Below are 18913 nucleotides of genomic sequence, written 5' to 3'. Positions count from 1 at the left end.
CAGAACAAAACATAAGTTTACTTGACATACAAAAGAAACATTATTATGTTTAAGATTTCATCAACACCCTTCCTAAATGTTAAAACTAGTAATATCAACTAATCTGGAAACATTCGATGAGTTCCTTAGGGTTTCAAAAATTGGCTTTGAAAGCGGTTTCGTATGTTGATGACGTCTTCTTCCTGATTAATTCAGTTCCTTATTCTGGCATGACCTTCGAATCAAAGATCAACTTATGTCTCAGTCTGGCTTTGCATTGGTCTGACCAAAATTGTTTACCTATTAATCATCTTAAGACTAAAGTAATTGCCTTTGGGACTCTTGATTTTGATGTGCATATCTATGTGGGAAATTCCAGAGTAAATGTAGCAGATCGACTTAAATAACAGGTTGGCTGATAAGTCCCCGGTCTAACAGTTCCTTATTCTGGCATGACCTTCGAATCAAAGATCAACTTATGTCTCAGTCTGGCTTTGCATTGGTCTGACCAAAATTGTTTATCTATTAATCATCTTAAGACTAAAGTAATTGCCTTTGGGACTCTTGATTTTGATGTGCATATCTATGTGGGAAATTCCAGAGTAAATGTAGCAGATCGACTTAAATAACAGGTTGGCTGATAAGTCCCCGGTCTAACAAAGGAAAACACATTTTTTTGTCAAAATTCGTTTTTATTATTCAACATAGTTCCCTTGAAGAGCGATACAACGATTATAACGACCTTCCAATTTTTTGATACCATTTTGGTAGTACTCCTTCGGTTTTGCCTCAAAATAGGCCTCAGTTTCGGCGATCACCTCTTCATTGTAGCCAAATTTTTTCCCTGCGAGCATCCTTTTGAGGTCTGAGAAAAAGAAAAAGTCGCTGGGGCCAGATCTGGAGAATACGGTGGTTGGGGAAGCAATTCGAAGCCCAATTCATGAATTTTTGCCATCGTTCTCAATGACTTATGGCACGGTGCGTTGTCTTGGTGGAACAACACTATTTTCTTCTTCATATGGGGCCGTTTTGCCGCAATTTCGACCTTCAAACGCTCCAATAACGCCATATAATAGTCACTGTTGATGGTTTTTCCGTTCTCAAGATAATCGATAAAAATTATTCCATGCGCATCACAAAAAACAGAGGCCATTACTTTGCCAGCGGACTTTTGAGTCTTTCCACGCTTCGGAGACGGTTCAACGGTCACTGTCCACTCAGCCGACTGTCGATTGGACTCAGGAGTGTAGTGATGGAGCCATGTTTCATCCATTGTCACATATCGACGGAAAAACTCGGGTGTATTACGAGTTAACAGCTGCAAACACCGCTCAGAACCATCAACACGTTGTTGTTTTTAGTCAGATGTGAGCTCGCGCGGCACCCATTTTGCACAGAGCTTCCGCAAATATTGATGAATGATATAACCAACACGTTCCTTTGATATCTTTAAGGGCTCTGCTATCTCGATCAACTTCATTTTACGGTCATTAAAAATCATTTTGTGGATTTTTTTGATGTTTTCGTCGGTAACCAACTCTTTCGTGTGTCCACTGCGTTCACCGTCCTCCGTGCTCATTTCACCATGTTTGAATTTTGCATACCAATCCATTATTGTTGATTTCCCTGGGGCAGAGTCCGGAAACTCAATAGCAAGCCAAGTTTTTGCTTCCATCGTATTTTTTTTCCTTCAGAAAACAGTATTTTATCAAAACACGAAATTCCTTTTTGCCATTTTATTTATTTATTTATTTATTTAATCAACCAACGCCCTTCTGGACAACATGTTGATAGAAATTCAATCAATAGAGCTATAGTATTCCAAATAAAAACTTAATCTTATAATTAAAACGAAACTAAAAAAAAACTTAAAATTAAAATCCTAACGCACAACCCTTTATACATAGCAAACAAGAAATTAAAACGCATTGAGTTTGAAATTGTCAGTGAGATGATAAATATTTGCATTATAGAGTAGATAAATAATTTAACAAATTCTTTTTAAATGTAAAAGGAGTAATAGAGAAATTTTTAAGGTGGTGAGGTAGCGAGTTCCATAACCTGGCTACACGTACAGAAAACGATCTCTCAAAGACAAGATGGTGAAAATGATCCAACAGCACCTGTGTATTTCTAGTCGTATTCAAAAACGTTATTGACTCCATCAAATACAGTGGTGAACCAAATTTCACCACACAGAAGAAAAAATACAAGCATCTCAAGTTTAAAAAGTTGTCAAATGAACAACCCAAAAACTGAAAAGAGTAGAAGTCGTAGTTATCACGCGCATGTGAGCCATAAACGTATCTTAAAATACCATGAAAACAAGAATGTAATTTACGTAAGTTCGATGCATTAGTACCTGAATAAACCTCCAGCCCATACAAAATATTCGGCATGAGTAGGGCCTGAGCTAGTCTGTGTCGTACATCAATCGGTAGAATAACATCAATACTATATAACTTCCTTAGAGTCAGATTCACTTTTGAGCAGACAGAGGAAATATGACCCGTGAAACTCAGTCCGGAATCAATCTCAAATCCCAAACAGGAAACGGAAGCAATAACAAAAGTTGCTTCACAAAAGATGCTCTATCTCACAAACTAATTGACTTACAGACGTCAAATTTTGACATGAATCATTTGAAGGTTGGTACTATATAAAAATAATATTCATTTAATACTAGCGACGCCATCTATGTGTTAGACCGGGGACTTATCAGCCAACCTGTTATTTGGGAATAATTATTGACCGATATCTTACTTTTGGACACCACATTGTCTTGATTCAATCTCGAATTAATGGAACCCTGCGCAGGTTGTATTCGACTAATATATTATTCCTTTTTTGGGTCAGATTCAAGCTTTCGTTTGGGAATAATTATTGACCGATATCTTAATTTTGGGTACCATATTGACTTGATTCAATCTCGATTTAATGGAACCTTGAACAGGTTGTATTCGACTAATATATTTTTCCCTTTTTTGGTCAGATTCAAGCTTGCTAAATCGATTTTATTGCCGCATATTTTATATGATTTGGAGGTAACATCGGGCACTTTTGAGCACAATTTACAGACATTGAAACGGGTTACGAATTCTATTGTAATGTTTGTATATAATATTTGGCTTCGGAAGCATGTCTCCGCATTTGTTAATCGATTTTTGGGTTTGTCGTTTAATCGCTATATTGAGCTCAGGCTTATTTGGTCAAGATTATCAAATTTTAGATTCCTGTACCTTTATTTAATTTGTTCGGGTTTTCCCACTCTAGTAGGAATACTCAAATAACTATGCCACGTATACTTAAATCTGCATATGAGAGGTCTTTCACGGTCCGTGTTGCAAGAAGTTGGAACTTTTTACCTATAGAGCTTCTTGTCTTCTCTCATTCTAATAATGCGTTCTACTTCTCTACTGTTGATTGAAACAAAGTATGACTTTTTTAGCTATAAAGTTTTCTTTTCTTCGCCAATGATTCAATTCTCCCTTCTTTATCATATTGCTAACTGCGGGCTGTTATAATATTTGTATGAATAATTTGTTAATGGTTGGGTAGCCAATCAACCATAATCAATAATAATATTTATATTATTTTACTAGTTATATACACTAAAATTTATTAGATGTAAGTTCTATTTGGGATTGTAAAGCTGTGTAGTATGGATTTGGCCTTATAAGGCTTTTGTATTGCTGTAAATAAATAAATAAATAATATCGGTCAGTTGTTCCTTCGTATTAACAAAAGCAAGTTCGAATTCTCCTTCAGTGAATTTTTCTCTGATGAAATGATATTTCACGTCGATACTCTGTGATACTCTGGATTTTTGATCAATTTTATTGTGCTTTGATTATCAAGTAACAACCGAATAATTTGTTTTTGATTTATAACTTCTTTTAATAAGCGCTTTGTCCAAATTAGGTACCTTAAATTTCGTTTTCCATTATTGATATGTGTTTGTTGAAGATTTTCCATATATCTGCTTAATATTCCAACTGCGTAAGAAATATCTGGCCTGGTTACAATTGACAAATATAATAAAGGGCCAACCAATTCTTTGTATGGAAACTCGTAATTTGCTTAAAATTAATTTTTACTTGTTAAACAATTAATTTCTCATATCAAGATACCTTTGAATTTATTACTTTGCTTAAAAATTTATTTTACTTTTTAACAAATTTAATTTTCAAATCGAAGTACCTTCGACTTTTTGATATTTGAGATATAGAAAATGAAAAAATGGGATTGTCACTCGAAAATGTTTATTTGAAGAAACGGTTGTGAGTTTTATTTCCGTCAGAACCAAACCACACTTCAATTGGTGACCCCGACAAGTCCGAGAGCATTCATCAATCTCTAAAGACCAAAAAATATGTTTCGTAGCCCACAAATAACTTCCATTACCAAAGACATCAGAGAAACTCATCAAGAATTCCTTATACCGGTCGTGAGTCCTCCTTCCCCAGAACAAGGTAATAGGTCCACAAACCCAATGGACGATCCCTTGACTGCTTGACATCAAGAAATTGCAAGAGTTTCAGTCAATATTTCTCCATTTTGGCATAGCAATTCTGCCCTTTGGTATAAGCAGTTCGAAAGCCAGTTTATCAAATCCAGTATAGTATAAGACTCCACTAAGTTTCACACGGTCGTTGGATCAATAGATGCTAGTATTCTGTCAGAAGTAAGTGACATAATAATAAATCCCCCAGAATCCAATTTGTACGAAACTCTGAAGAGGAGCATAAAATAACTATTTATGGATTCGAAGGAAAAACGTTTAAAAGGTTGCTCCGAGAAATTGAAATCGGCGACAAGAAACCATCAGCTTTACTTCGTGAAATGTCAACTTTAGCGGCAAATAAAGTTGCTGAAGAAGTACTGAAATTTCTATGGATGCAACGTAATAATTGTCTTATTGACCGTTCCACAAAATCTGAAAGTAAAAGCATTTCATGTTATGGGAAATTCCACTCTGTAAAATCGAATTCAGAAAGTTCTAAATTTGACACTCTATTACAACAATTTCCCAATCTTACGCAAATGATGGAAAAGTTTCTGATATCAAACACTCTGTCAAACACCACATTGAGACCACGGGACCTCCTCTATACTCAAAGGCGAGAAGGATCTCACCGTAAACGTTAATTTGATTTGATGCTGGAAGAAGGAATTTGCGGAATATCCAAAGCCCATGGGAAAGCCCATTACATTTAGTCCAAAAGTCGAATGGAGAATGGCGGCGATTACAGACGATTAAATGGTATAACAACTCCCGTTCGCTACCCGGTTCCACATATACACGATTTTGGACACATGTTAAGCGACAAGAAAATTTTTAGCAAGGTAGATCTCGTCAAGGCATATCATCAAATTCCGGTTGATGAAGCCGATATTGAGAAAACAGCCATAATTACCCCAATCGGCCTATTTGAGTTCCCATGAATGACCTTCGGGTTATGCAATGCGGCGCAGTCCTTCCGGCGTTTCATCAACGAAGTTATCCAAGGCCTTGATTTCTGCTATGCTTACATTGACGACATTCTAATCGCTTCAGATAACGACGAAGAGTATATGGAGCATTTACATTTAAACAATTATTTCTCCGCTTTACAAAGTTTGGTGTAACCATTAACAAGAACATATCTGTCTTTGGTGTAACTGAAATTGAATTTTTGGGATACTTAGTACAACAGAACGAATAAAGCCTCTTCCAGCACGAGTAGACGTCATAAAAATCACAAATTGCCAGAAACTGAAAGGGATTTGCGTCGATTTTTAGGCATGCTGAACTTCTATCGTCGAACTATTCCCAATGCGGCTCAACAACAAGTCAGGCTGAACGCAGCCTCCGGTAATAAGATGTCCAAACACTTGAAATGAACGATTTTGAACAATGTAAGCAGCAATTGGCCAACGCAGCACTTTTGGCACATCCGAGATACAATGCTCCAACTTCACTTTGGATAGATGCATCAGATACTGGTATGGGAGGAGTGCTACAACAAATGGTGAGTGGATACCAATAGCATTTTCTCCAAAAAATTAAACTCGGCTCAAACGAAGTACAGAGCATATGATAAATAGCTCCTTGCAGCATATTCAGCTCTAAAACATTTTCAATATTTTTTGGAAGGTAGTGATTTTTTCATATGCACTGATCATAAGCCGTTGATTTATGCCTTCAAACAGAAACCAGAGAAATCTCCTCCACGCCAACTAAGGCATCTTGATTATATAAGTCAACATACGGCTTGATTATATAAGTCAACATACGATATTCGGCATGTTTCCGGTAAGGAAAAAGGTTGTGGCCGATGCATTATCCAGAATGGATGCTATTTCTATGCCCTCACCATTGGACTATAAAGCGTTAGCCACGTCTCAAGAAACCCATTATGACCTTAAGCAGTTATTGGAGAGCAACACATCACTTGTTTTGAAGAAAATATTTATTCCTGATGTTGTGGTTGGAATATATTGCGACGTTTCAACCAAAAGTGCACGTTCGTATATAACACACGAGTTTCGAAAACTACTATTCGGATCTATACATGGAATTGCCCATCTTGGAATTCGGTCTACAATCAATACTATAAAGTCTCGTTTTATTTGGCCATCAATTAGTAAGGATATTCGCCAATGGACAAAATGTTGTTTGACCTGTCAAGAATCCAAAGTTACTCGGCATGTCAAAAGCCCACTTGGAAATTTTCAGCTACCCGCTCAACTTCCTCTGTGTCAAAACGAAAAATACACTAGATGGACAGAAGCTATACCACTAGTGGATATTACTGCTGCATCAGTAGCATCTGCATTTTTATCAGGTTGGATTTCACGTTATGGAGCTCCTTCTTATTTAACTACTGATCAAGGAAGACAGTTCGAATCTGCTCTGTTTCGTGAATTTTCAAGGCTGTTGGGCGTGAAGTAACTCATACGACACCCTACCAACCACAGAGTAATGGCCAAATTGAAAGATGTTGTGGTTGAAATATATTGCGATGTTTCAACTAAAAGTGCACGTTCGTATAACACACGAGTTTCGAAAACTACTATTCGGATCTATACATGGAATTGCCCATCTTGGAATTCGGTCTACAATCAATACTATAAAGTCTCGTTTTATTTGGCCATCAATTAGTAAGGATATTCGCCAATGGACAAAATCTTGTTTGACCTGTCAAGAATCCAAAGTTACTCGGCATGTCAAAAGCCCACTTGGAAATTTTCAGCCACCCGCTCAACTTCCTCTGTGTCAAAACTAAAAATACACTAGATGGAAACTTGAAAGCAGCATTAAAGTTCTACAAATCGAAAAACTGGGTTGATTGCTTTGAAGTCAGCGGTAATACAAGATATTGGCTATTCTTCTGCTGAAATGGTATACGGAAAAAAAATTCGTGAACTGTTTGAGAATTCCAATCCGAAATACTCCGATGATTGGATAGAATCATTTCGATCTTCAATGAACAAACTGAAACCAAATCCTGCTTTATGTTACGACATGGGCATCATAATACGTTTGTCCCAAATGATATAGGAATTTGTTATCATGTTTTTGTAAGAATAGACGCAGTCCGAAAGCCACTTCAACGCCCGTATTAAGGACCTTTTAAAGTTGTTTCAAGGACCAACAACATTTTCAAAATCATTCAAAATGGCAAAGAGAAAGTTATTTCAATTGATCGGTTGAAACCAGCCTTCAAACTCAATGAATCTAAATTAACTCAAGATCCGATGGATAATCCACAACGTCAAGATGAAAATACCCAGCCATTGACCCTAAAATCTGGTAAAAGAGTTACCTTTGCCCCTTTGTGTAAATTTTGTTAACACCATTCTAACATATTTTTTTGATTAAAACTAATTTTTGTTGTTAAAATTTATTTTTTTTTTTTTTCAAATCAAGTTACCTTTGATTTTTTATTTTGCTTAAAATTAATTTTTACTTGTTAAACAATTAATTTTTCATATCAAGATACCATTGAATTTTTTACTTAGCTTAAAAATGAATTTTACTTGTTAACAAAATTAATTTTCAAATCGAGTTATCTTTGACTTTTTGATATTTGAGATATAGAAAATGAAAAATGGAATTGTCATTCGAAAATTTTTATTTGAAGATACGGTTGTGAAATAAAATATTAAATAATTTCGTTTTTATTCCTGAGTTTTATTTCCGTCACAACCAAACCACACTTCATCATCAATTTTATTTACCCATCCAGTTTCCATCGGCGTAAAAACGTTATTGCAATTGCTCATACCGTATCTATTGAGTACATTTTCTGCATATTGTTCTTGGTAAAGAAATATCGATCCCTTTTCCAATACTTTCATTTGGAATCCAAGAAATTCCCCAATTTCACATTCGTGAATTTCAAAGTTTGCTTTTAAGTGTATTAGAAGCTCATCAGCCAACCTTTCATTACATATTATATATTAATAATCCATCATTGACATATAAGGCAAGAATTATCTTTGAACCCATCGTATTCTTGATATATACGCCCGAATCCGAGCAGGATACTTTCATCCCGAACATTTCCAACACATTAGAAAACTATTGATTGAAACATCTTGGTGATTGTTTAAGGCCATATAAACTGCGTTTCAGCAAGCATATCTTATTCTTGTCTTTCGCATATCCAGGAGGTTGTCTCATATATATCTCTTCCTGCAAATTCACTGTACAAGAAAGCTGTCTTAACATCGAACTGTTTTATCGACAATCCTTCAGAAACTGCGGCAGCTAATAAAGTCATAATAGTATCTATTTTTCGTACCATAATGGTATATATGGTATATACCCATTTACAATCAATCAATTTTCGCATTTCTGGCAAAACACAAAGCTCCCAAGTATTATTTTTATGATTGCACTGTATTCTTCATCGATAGCTTCTTTCAACTTATTAATATAGTAATTTTATGCTAATTTACAATAAATACTAGTGCAATTATTCTAGTAAAATTGGTGTTTTGTGAGAAATAGTCGTTTAACTATACTCTAGTTTGTTCAAAATATATTAATTGATCCATAGGCATAGTCCTTCTAAGTCTTCTGGTCCTCGCATGGTTGAAGAATATTTTGTTTAGATCTCAGTTTTCGTGACATTGTAATTTTATTGCATGTTTTCGTGCATTTAGACTTATTTCTTCAGTAATTGTCTTTATTCCCAAGTCTCGATGCAGATCGCTATTCCGAATATACCAGGGAGCATTGACTATGGTTCGTAAGATTTTATTTTGAGTTTTTTTGGATTATTTCCACATCCTTTTTTGCGGCACAGCCCCAAAGCTGTATACCGTAAATCAATATCGGTTTAGTAGTTTGATTGTAGACGACAATTTTATTTTTAATCGATATTCTATTGTCAACGAACATCCAGTACATCTGACTGAATTTCATTTTAATTTCTTGGTTTTTCTTCTTTACATGTTCTTTCTATTTGATTTTTGCGTCTAGTGTCATACCCAAATATTTAGCGGTGTTTGCATACGGAACTGATGTATTATTCAGGTATAATAGTATCTTGTGGATTTCTTTATTTGTGAATACCATGTGTATGGACTTGTTTTCATTTAGCTGCATTCTCCATTTGCTAATCCAGTTTAAGATACTAGTCAGGACAGTCTGAAGTTTTGTGGTTGCCTCTAATTCTTGCTGTGGTAAGAAATGCCGTATCGTCGGCGAAGGTAGCTATAGTTGCATCTGCAGAACATGGAATGTCTCTTGTAGATATAATATTGGCCCAAGGATACTACCCTGTGGAACACCAGCTCTTATTGAACGTAACTTGGAATAGTTATTTCCAATTTTTACACGAAAATGTCTTTGACTTAGATATGATTTTAAAATCTCGTAATACTCAATTGGGAAATCATTGTATAGTTTACATAAGAGTCCCTCATGCCAGACTTTGTCAAATGCTTGTCCTACATCCAGAAATACTGCGGAGCAGACACATTTGTTTTCGATAGCGTTCTCAGCAACATCAACAATGCGGTGAATTTTGGACATAATAGGCAATAAAGAGACAGGTCGGTACGATGGTTCAGGTTTTGCTGGTTAAAATGATGACGTCTATTTGATCAAACATTTTGTCATTTGAGTGTCGATTGTAATCAGCAATGTTTTCTTTTTGGAAATATATATTGAGTTCTTCATAATTCCTTGTTTCTAAAGTATGAATATTTCGACAATATTTCGCAAAATACAACATCTCTATGAATCCAATTTTATGTTCATTTCCAAAATACAGAAGACAACTTTTAACATTGAGATCATATCCAACAAATATACCTTTCTTACTTTTGGAATCCCATTTACACCTTACTTGCTTTGGAATATGAGAATACGCCTCAGTACCAAACACTTTCAAGTCACTTATATTTATGTTTGCTTGTTTTCCATACCATACTTCAAATGGGATTTTATTATACTGTGCGCTTGCCCTAAATCTATTAGAATGGAAACACCATGATGTACTGCCTCAGCCCATAGAATTTTGTTCAAATTTCTTGCTTGCAATGAAGACCTTGCTAATTCAACAAACGTTCTTATCTCATGCTCTACCGATCCATTTTGTTCCGGGGTGTAAAAAACAGATCTCTGTTGTTCAAAGCCTTTTCTTTTAACAATGTGATTCAAATTTCTATTTATAAATTCAGAACCGTTATCCGACCTAAATGTTTTTATAGCAATATTGTTATTCTCCCTTACGTTAAAAAAATAGTGTATTCGGAAATTTCATGATTAGCTTCCATGAAATACACCCACTTATAATGAGGAAATCGTCCTTTAATACTAAAAAATATTTAGATCCTCCAACGGATAACTTTTCCATTGGACCACAAACATCTGCGTGGTTTATTTCATTCTTTCTTTATTAATAGTTTCACATTCATTTCAAACAAGTTTCCTTTGCGATGCCCCAACTTGACCACAACGAATAAACTTACAACTATCTTTGTTTGAATCCATTTTGTATCTTTTATCCATAGCTCTTGGTGCTGAGAATAGATTTACTTTCATGTTGGGAACATGCAAAACGTTTTCGAACACATCGATGTTGGCTTCTAACTAAAACATCAATATCGCCTTGACCTATAACATTTAACATGGTTCCATCACCAATTTTAACTTTTGAATTTCAATCAAAACTTTGATATTTTGAAAACCAATTTCTGTGTCCATAATCCATTTGCATTCATTGTTGTCGGAATCAACATCGAAGACATAGTCTTCGTTCTACTTTGGGAAAATTTTTTTCTTCTTTTCATCTTCTTCCACAATGGGCAATTCTTTTTCCAATGTTGGCGGTAAGGTAATCAAAATCTTTGCCATAATCATTTTCTCCGACAATGGTTCACCCATATTCTTCAATCTCTCTGCAATTTCTTCAATTTTTGTTATGTGTATCTCAATAGAATCCTCAGGACTTTTCTGTATTTCATAGAATCTCTGTTGTAACATATGAATACTTACTTCCGATTGCATTTCATATATTGCGGCCAGTTTTCCCCACATCTCACGAGATTCTTTGGAGAAGAGCAACAGACAACAGAAATAAAAGTGCGGTTGAACAACAAGACCATCAGTTAAAAATTTAAATGTCCTAGTAATTTTTGTAATGTTTTAATTGATATTTGTCTTTTGATTGGTTATTTTTTGTTAAATTTTCTTCTCTTGTTAAAGTTAATTTCCCTGAATATGGACAACGATGGTGTTCGAAATATTGGAAAGAAAATAAAAATAAAATACTATAAAAACTAAGATTTTATTTTGTTTTATTACAACATGACCTCAAGTCTTACAAACTCTACAAATAAAATGTAAATTACTATGTCCGTGTGGGCCATATAGTAAAAAGGGTGACTTGTTCACAAATGTTATTGCATAATCAAAAACTACTGATTTTTTTAATGTTTGAATTTATATAATGTGTACCTTTTGACTATTTTGGGATTACTGTAGCAGTAATTCTACTATCAGATAGACCAGAGAGAATTTATAACTTTATTCGAATCAGTAGAACATTTCAGCAAACTAAAGACTTTTCAGCAGTATGTCTGTTATTTCAAAATAATATATAGTTTGCTGTTTTAGCAAAAAACTGCTAAAACAGCACTATTTTGTCAGTGTTTGCTATTAAATGCAGTCTTTTTTCTCTGAGTGTAGAATTTTTAATTTGCGTGTCCCGTAAAAGGTATCTGCTACGAATTTCGAGTGCAATGCAGAGAATTAATGCGGCGAATTTTACCCGCTACAAAGAATTAAAATTAAACCAGTTGAGTTCATTAAAATTTTCAATATTTACACAGTTAAATTTGATAATAATTGTAATATTATTAGCACAAAATTAAAAACATTTCTATTAAAATACTTTCCTGCGTCATCTTGCCAAACTTAATACCGATTTAAGCAATGAATAAATGACTGCCGTTGCCGATTATAGACTCAACCATCGGTAGAGACTTCCGTCCAAGCCAAAAATTTGAAAAGCACAACAGAATTTTGTAACTAAAATAAATATTTGAATTCTTCCACAACGAAAAATATGTTCCTTGGTATAATGAATTTGTCACTCCGCATATCGAAATAAATATCGTTTGCATACCTTACAAAGTGTATTGGTTAAAGTGAAATTCTACGGCGATCATGTTTAAACTTTCAATAATGGCTAGATGTTTTAGGTCTTAATGAAGCGTTATGTAGACTGATCTCTTAATTGAACTTAGCTCCCGAGCTCCTAAAGGCCCTAAATTTGAATGAACTTTATTTTAGACCAACACATTATTATTCATATCCATATACATCTTTAAACCATATAAACCGAAATTACGATTTTAATGTTGATTTTCGGATTTTGCGGAAGTATCAGACAGTTAAAAACAGTCAATGAGGATGTCAACTAGAAATGTGATTGGCTCGACATAATTCTTGTCTACACACCGAAGAAATTTTTGACATACACTCACACCTGTATAGGGTAGATTAAAACATCGGACGACCACTGAACAATATTTTGTGAGGAGGGATTGGATCTGAAGTGACTACATTCTATAACGTTTTCGCATGAAAGATATAAAAACTTTCAAAATCCTATTCACTGTGATACGTGCTGGATTTTTTTTTTTCGCAGAATCGAACTTATTAGGTCCCTTTCAGGGCAATACATGATGATATTCGTTTTTCGTCGAAACGAACTTAATACTAAGCATGAGGGATGACAATTTATTTTTATACCTAAAGCCTAGACTAACATCGCGTTTTCGAATGAAAGAAAAAATTACCTTTCGTACATTGTTTTGGGCGGCAATAAATGAATGACTGTTGATAAAATTCATACAATATTTTTATAATTCCATAATCAAATAACGTCAATCCATAGATTATAGAATGTAGATGATCCATCGGTGTCAAACTATGTTTGACATTTCCGAAGATTAAGAATAAACGAAGAGAATAATATCACGCTTACATTGTCTTTCGTTTCCCATTTTGTAATTTGACAATTTTACTTGTGTAAAATTGTAAAATTACAAAATTATAATTTTGAGGATTTATAAATAAATTAATATATTAAAAGTTCACATTTGAACAAGCATTTGTGACTAAATCCGCGCAAGTTCGAAATTTAATTTTGAGCAGCATTGCTCTTTACGAACAACACAAAAGCAAATGCCGGAAAACTAGTGTTTGGGACTGGCTCTTTACGAACTAATCAAAACTAAATGCCAGAAAATTATTTTTGGAACTGACACATGTTTTCCCGGAGAGAAGTGGATCATCGATCTTTATTCTATAATCTATGCGCCAATCGAATAAGAAAACCCCAATTAGAAGAACTTACGTTAAGTAAGAGAAATTAAATTGTTTTTCATTTTACTCGCGATATTTTACTAAAGTTAAAAAAATAAAACGAAAAAAATAAAAATAAGTTTTTGTTCTATTTTCTATTTTTCAGTCTTTGGAAAGTACCCGCCGAATGATAGCACTATGTGAAGAGGTAAGTTACAAATAATGCCATTTGGTTTTATTCATTGAAATCACACTATATCAACATCTTTAAACACATTTTGGATTTGAAGCTCAACAGACATAAAAAACAACATATCGGAACACCGACCATAAATAAATACTAACAGACGCACAATAAATCCAAAGAGAATGAAACAAGTGTATACCATGTGAATACATTTGAAAATTGGCAGGTGATATAATTGGATATGTTTTCAATGATGCCGTGTGTACTACGTATTCTACATAAATTTTTTATGGTCTTTGTGGTGATATTAATTAAATTTCCATTTTCGGCTTTCATGAGTGAATACTTCTTAAACACTTGAAATGGCTTTTTCGACAGTAGGGAGAATTGTTTTCCAAATTTATCATGATGTTATTTTTAAGGTGAACTTACAATAAAATAATCATGATCAGTATTATGATAAAAAATCATTTGATAAACTTTGGGAAATTCTTCTTTTATCCACGTCTAATTAGCAATTTATGTATTTTGTATTAATATAGTGCTACTTGGTACACAAGTAATAAATTATTCGAATCTCCTAGTGCAAAACAATAATATTTTAATTTGTTTGTACCATTTCATAAAATTCTTTAAAATATAATACGTAATCTCTTGTCTACACAAAACCACAAAATATCAACAACTGGTACCTACTGTTATAACAGGTTGGCTGATAAGTCCCCGGTCTAACAAAGAAAAACACATTTTTTTGTCAAAATTCGTTTTTATTATTCAACATAGTTCCCTTCATGAGCGATATGACGATTATAACGACCTTCCAATTTTTTGATACCATTTTGGTAGTACTCCTTCGGTTTTGCCTCAAAATAGGCCTCAGTTTCGGCGATCACCTTTTCATTGCAGCCAAATTTTTTCCCCGCGAGCATCCTTTTGAGGTCTGAGAATAAGAAAAAGTCGCTGGGGCCAGATCTGGAGAATACGGTGGGTGGGGAAGCAATTCGAAGCCCAATTCATGATTTTTTGCCATCGTTCTCAATGACGCACCGTGCGATGTTTTGGTGGAACAACACTATTTTCTTCTTCATATGGGGCCGTTGTGCCGCGATTTCGACCTTCAAACGCTCCAATAACGCCATATAATAGTCACTGTTGATGGTTTTTCCCTTCTCAAGATAATCGATAAAAATTATTCCATGCGCATCCCAAAAAAAACAGAGGTCATTACTTTGCCAGCGGACTTTTGAGCCTTTCCACGCTTCGGAGACGGTTCACCGGTCGCTGTCCACTCAGCCGACTGTCGATTGGACTCAGAAGTGTAGTGATGGAGCCATGTTTCATCCATTGTCACATATCGACGGAAAAACTCGGGTGTAATTACGAGTTAACAGCTGCAAACACCGCTCAGAATCATCAACACGTTGTTGTTTTTGGTCAAATGTGAGCTCGCGCGGCACCCATTTTGCACAGAGCTTCCGCATATCCAAATATTGATGAATGATATGACCAACACGTTCCTTTGATATCTTTAAGGCCTCTGCTATCTCGATCAACTTCATTTTACGGTCATTAAAAATCATTTTGTGGATTTTTTTGATGTTTTCGTCGGTAAACACCTCTTTCGGGCGCCCACTGCGTTCACCGTCCTCCCTGCTCATTTCACCACGCTTGAATTTTGCATACCAATCAATTATTGTTGATATCCCTGGGGCAGAGTCCAGAAACTCATTATCAAGCCAAGTTTTTGCTTCCACCGTATTTTTTCCCTTCAGAAAAGAGTATTGTATCAAAACACGAAATTCCTTTTTTTTCCATTTTTTTTTTTCACAATAACAAAAGTTGCTTCACAAAAGACGCTCTATCTCACAAACTAAATTTTGACACGAATCATTTGAAGGTTGGTACTATATAAAAATAATATGCATTTAATACTAGCGACGCCATCTATGTGTCAGACCGGGGACTTATCGGCCAACCTGTTAAGTTGGTGATTATTGCAAACAAAATTTTTTATGTTTTACGGCCATTTTCGTGTAGCTCCGTTCATGCGAAAAGAATGTACGAGTGAAAAGTGTTCAGCAGATAAGTTCCTAACTGGCATATGGAACCATAAACCATTCTACGGTTTAAAAGTTCGTTAGCTAACGTAGCACTATCGGAGCTTCAATAAAATGGAGGTTATTGGATGGGGTCTTGTCATCAAACGTTGTTAAAAGGACAAGAAATGATCAACAGTATGTTGTTTGTGCTTTATCTTAATCTACTTAATCCATCCAATTTAATGCATTATTATAGCACTTAGATTTCATGTTTCGGTGGTTTCAACCAATCTTATATTACGTATTGAGCACTTTGAAAGATAAGTTTTGCTATTGTAGCAATCAATTACAGTTTTAACCGAATTTTTATGTTTACTTCAGTCGTTATACTTTCGTAATAAGTCTACTAACGGTATCTTGTCCTCTGCTATATATAATACGCATTTTGCTTTTCAGTATAAACAAAAATATGAAGATAATCTCAAAAATTAATTTGCAACAATTTCGAATGTTGACAAATCCACAACAAAAACGACGTAAGCAAAATATTACTACCAATAAATTTTTTTGAGTGTAGAAGCTTCGAATGAAATCAGCCTACAACGATGTATCTGTTTTAACCCTTTGACGACGAATGGGACATATATGTCTCATTTCGTATATCCGTTGTAAAATCTACATTTATCAATCAATTTTCAAAAACATCGATTCTATCGACGCAGTACACATGTAACTATGAAGTTGTAAATTTAAATTGGGGTATTTGTGCGTACTTTGTGTGTGGGAAAGTTGTAAACATGAAAAATCTGGAAGTTTTTTCACTTATTAATTTGTTTATATTTCAAGTATTGATTGTCTGAGGTGGCTGTATTTTTGGTATAATATGTATCAACTCATACTCTATCGATAACGGTTTAAATGGACTAATTCGGCTACATAGTTTTTCTAAGAAGGTACCGACGCTAAGGGACATATATGTCCCATTCATCGACTAAGTAAGAAAAATGATCAACCAACACAATGTGGGGAATGTATGGATACTCATTACTATCATTACCCAAAAAAACACCTCGCAAGAAAAACTTACTTTTATCGAGCGGTCAATTCTTCGTCGTCAAAGGGTTAAGATTCAACAAATCCGATTTAAAGCTCTCTTATAAATGATAGATCAAAGTCCGCTTGCAAAATGTTAAATAGCACACATAAACAATTTTCATCAAAATATTTCCAAATAAAAGTATAATTGAATTTTCAAAAATATTCAATGAACATTTAATTGAGACAGATTTTTTTTTAATTAATACAAGAATCACTCACAAGAATTAATAATATCAATTAATTTTTTAATTGGATCAATAAATTTTTTAATTGACATTGGTGATTGATACTATCATTTCTGTGATTGAAGACATTTCAATTAAAAATTAATTGGATCATTTAATTTCGTGATTGAATTCAAAAATTATTTTTTTTTGTGTAGACTCCAACTATGTGTTTTGGCTGCTGACAAGTTAAAAGTTCGGCCAATGATGAAGTATGGCATCTGTAATAAATTCGGAGATCTTCCATAAAATCCTAGGGGTCGGTTTACCGATTTTATTTATGGTGCGAATTCATATATACAAAGAGAGTTACCGAGACTTTAGGTATTTTAGACAAGAGATGTTACAAATATAAACAAAATGTTTTAGATTAACCCCCATTTTCATGAAGCTCGGTTAATACTAACTAACTTTTTATACCGTTCTATGGACATTATCATCATCTTGCCTAAATATTGCATATGTCAGTTATGAACTTAACTGCTGAAATTTTTTCAGTTAAAGTTAACCAGAGTGATATTTCCATTTATCTCTCTGTTGACTGGTAGTTAAATCCTAACTACATGGCCGTAAGTCAAATTGGGTTCTAAACCGTTTTTCAATAAAAGGTGTTTTTCATTTTTTTGAGATAAGTTACAGAAACGGCTGAAATTTGGACGATTTCAAGAGGAATGAAACTTATATCGCCTTTGTCAAAATTCTGAAAGTTATTTTTCCATCTACACTAAAAAAAATTACTTGGATCCAAAGATTTTGACCCTCATTTAAGGACTTTTGGTATTAATTCCGAACCAAAGATGCGGAAAGACATCTATCTTCAAATCTACACAGAACAAAAATAGTTTTTGAAGTTTTTGAAGCTGCTACAATCACGAATATGATAGTATCAATTAACAAAGTCAATTAAAAACTTTATTGTGCCAATAAATTTCTGCTTTCTCTTTGATTAAAAACTTAATTGAATCAATTAATTGTTTGATTAAATTTTTTATTAACATTTCCTAAAATGTTAATTGATTTTTTTATTTATCTTTTTAGTTACAGTTTTTTTTGTGTAAGCTCAAAATTAGGATACATATTTCATATATCGAATGTTCAATCTCTTTTTGCGATATATGAGTAAAAAGCTATCCACATACAAAAAAATTTTTAAAAATTCAAATTGTAACGGTTACATACCAAATTAAAAAATATTTTCTTAATTTCCAGAAAAAAAACTTTGAATCAAAGTTGTAAAATCCTCAAGACAAGCCCTTAGCTTTCACTTTTTTATCTTCAATCCAAAGATTCCATATATTTAAAGAAAATGTGCCTTACTTTAAAGACATGCGACTTTAACGAAGGGAATTGTGTCATAAATTAAAAAAAAAACAAGTGATTGTGATTTTGGTATTAATTCGGAATATTCGTGTCCTAAATTTAAAGAAGAAAATTGTTAGATCAAATACCATACACTTTCCTATAATAAAAATTTCTTTATTTTAAGGAAATTTGTCCTTAATATTGGGTAAATTACATGTCCTAAAATGTAGGTTACACAATCTTACATATTAGGTCAATATTTTTTGAGTGTAAA

General features: G+C 33.9%; 1 protein-coding gene across 2 annotated transcripts in view; it reads left to right on the top strand.

Moving 5' to 3' along the window:
- The window catches only part of Snap25 (Synaptosomal-associated protein 25kDa), a 73805-nt gene that overhangs the window by 6791 nt on the left and 48101 nt on the right, over positions 1-18913 (top strand). For both annotated transcript variants that reach the window (XM_075290994.1, XM_075290993.1), the window contains exon 3: positions 13956-13997. In XM_075290994.1, the coding sequence (XP_075147109.1) occupies positions 13956-13997 (42 nt within the window). The remainder of the gene's footprint in view (positions 1-13955; positions 13998-18913) is intronic.

This window comes from Haematobia irritans, chromosome 1 (genome assembly GCF_050003625.1).
Source record: "Haematobia irritans isolate KBUSLIRL chromosome 1, ASM5000362v1, whole genome shotgun sequence".
NCBI classification, from domain to species: domain Eukaryota; kingdom Metazoa; phylum Arthropoda; class Insecta; order Diptera; family Muscidae; genus Haematobia; species Haematobia irritans.
Note: the sequence above shows the minus strand (reverse complement) of the source record. Positions and strands in the feature narration are given on the sequence as shown.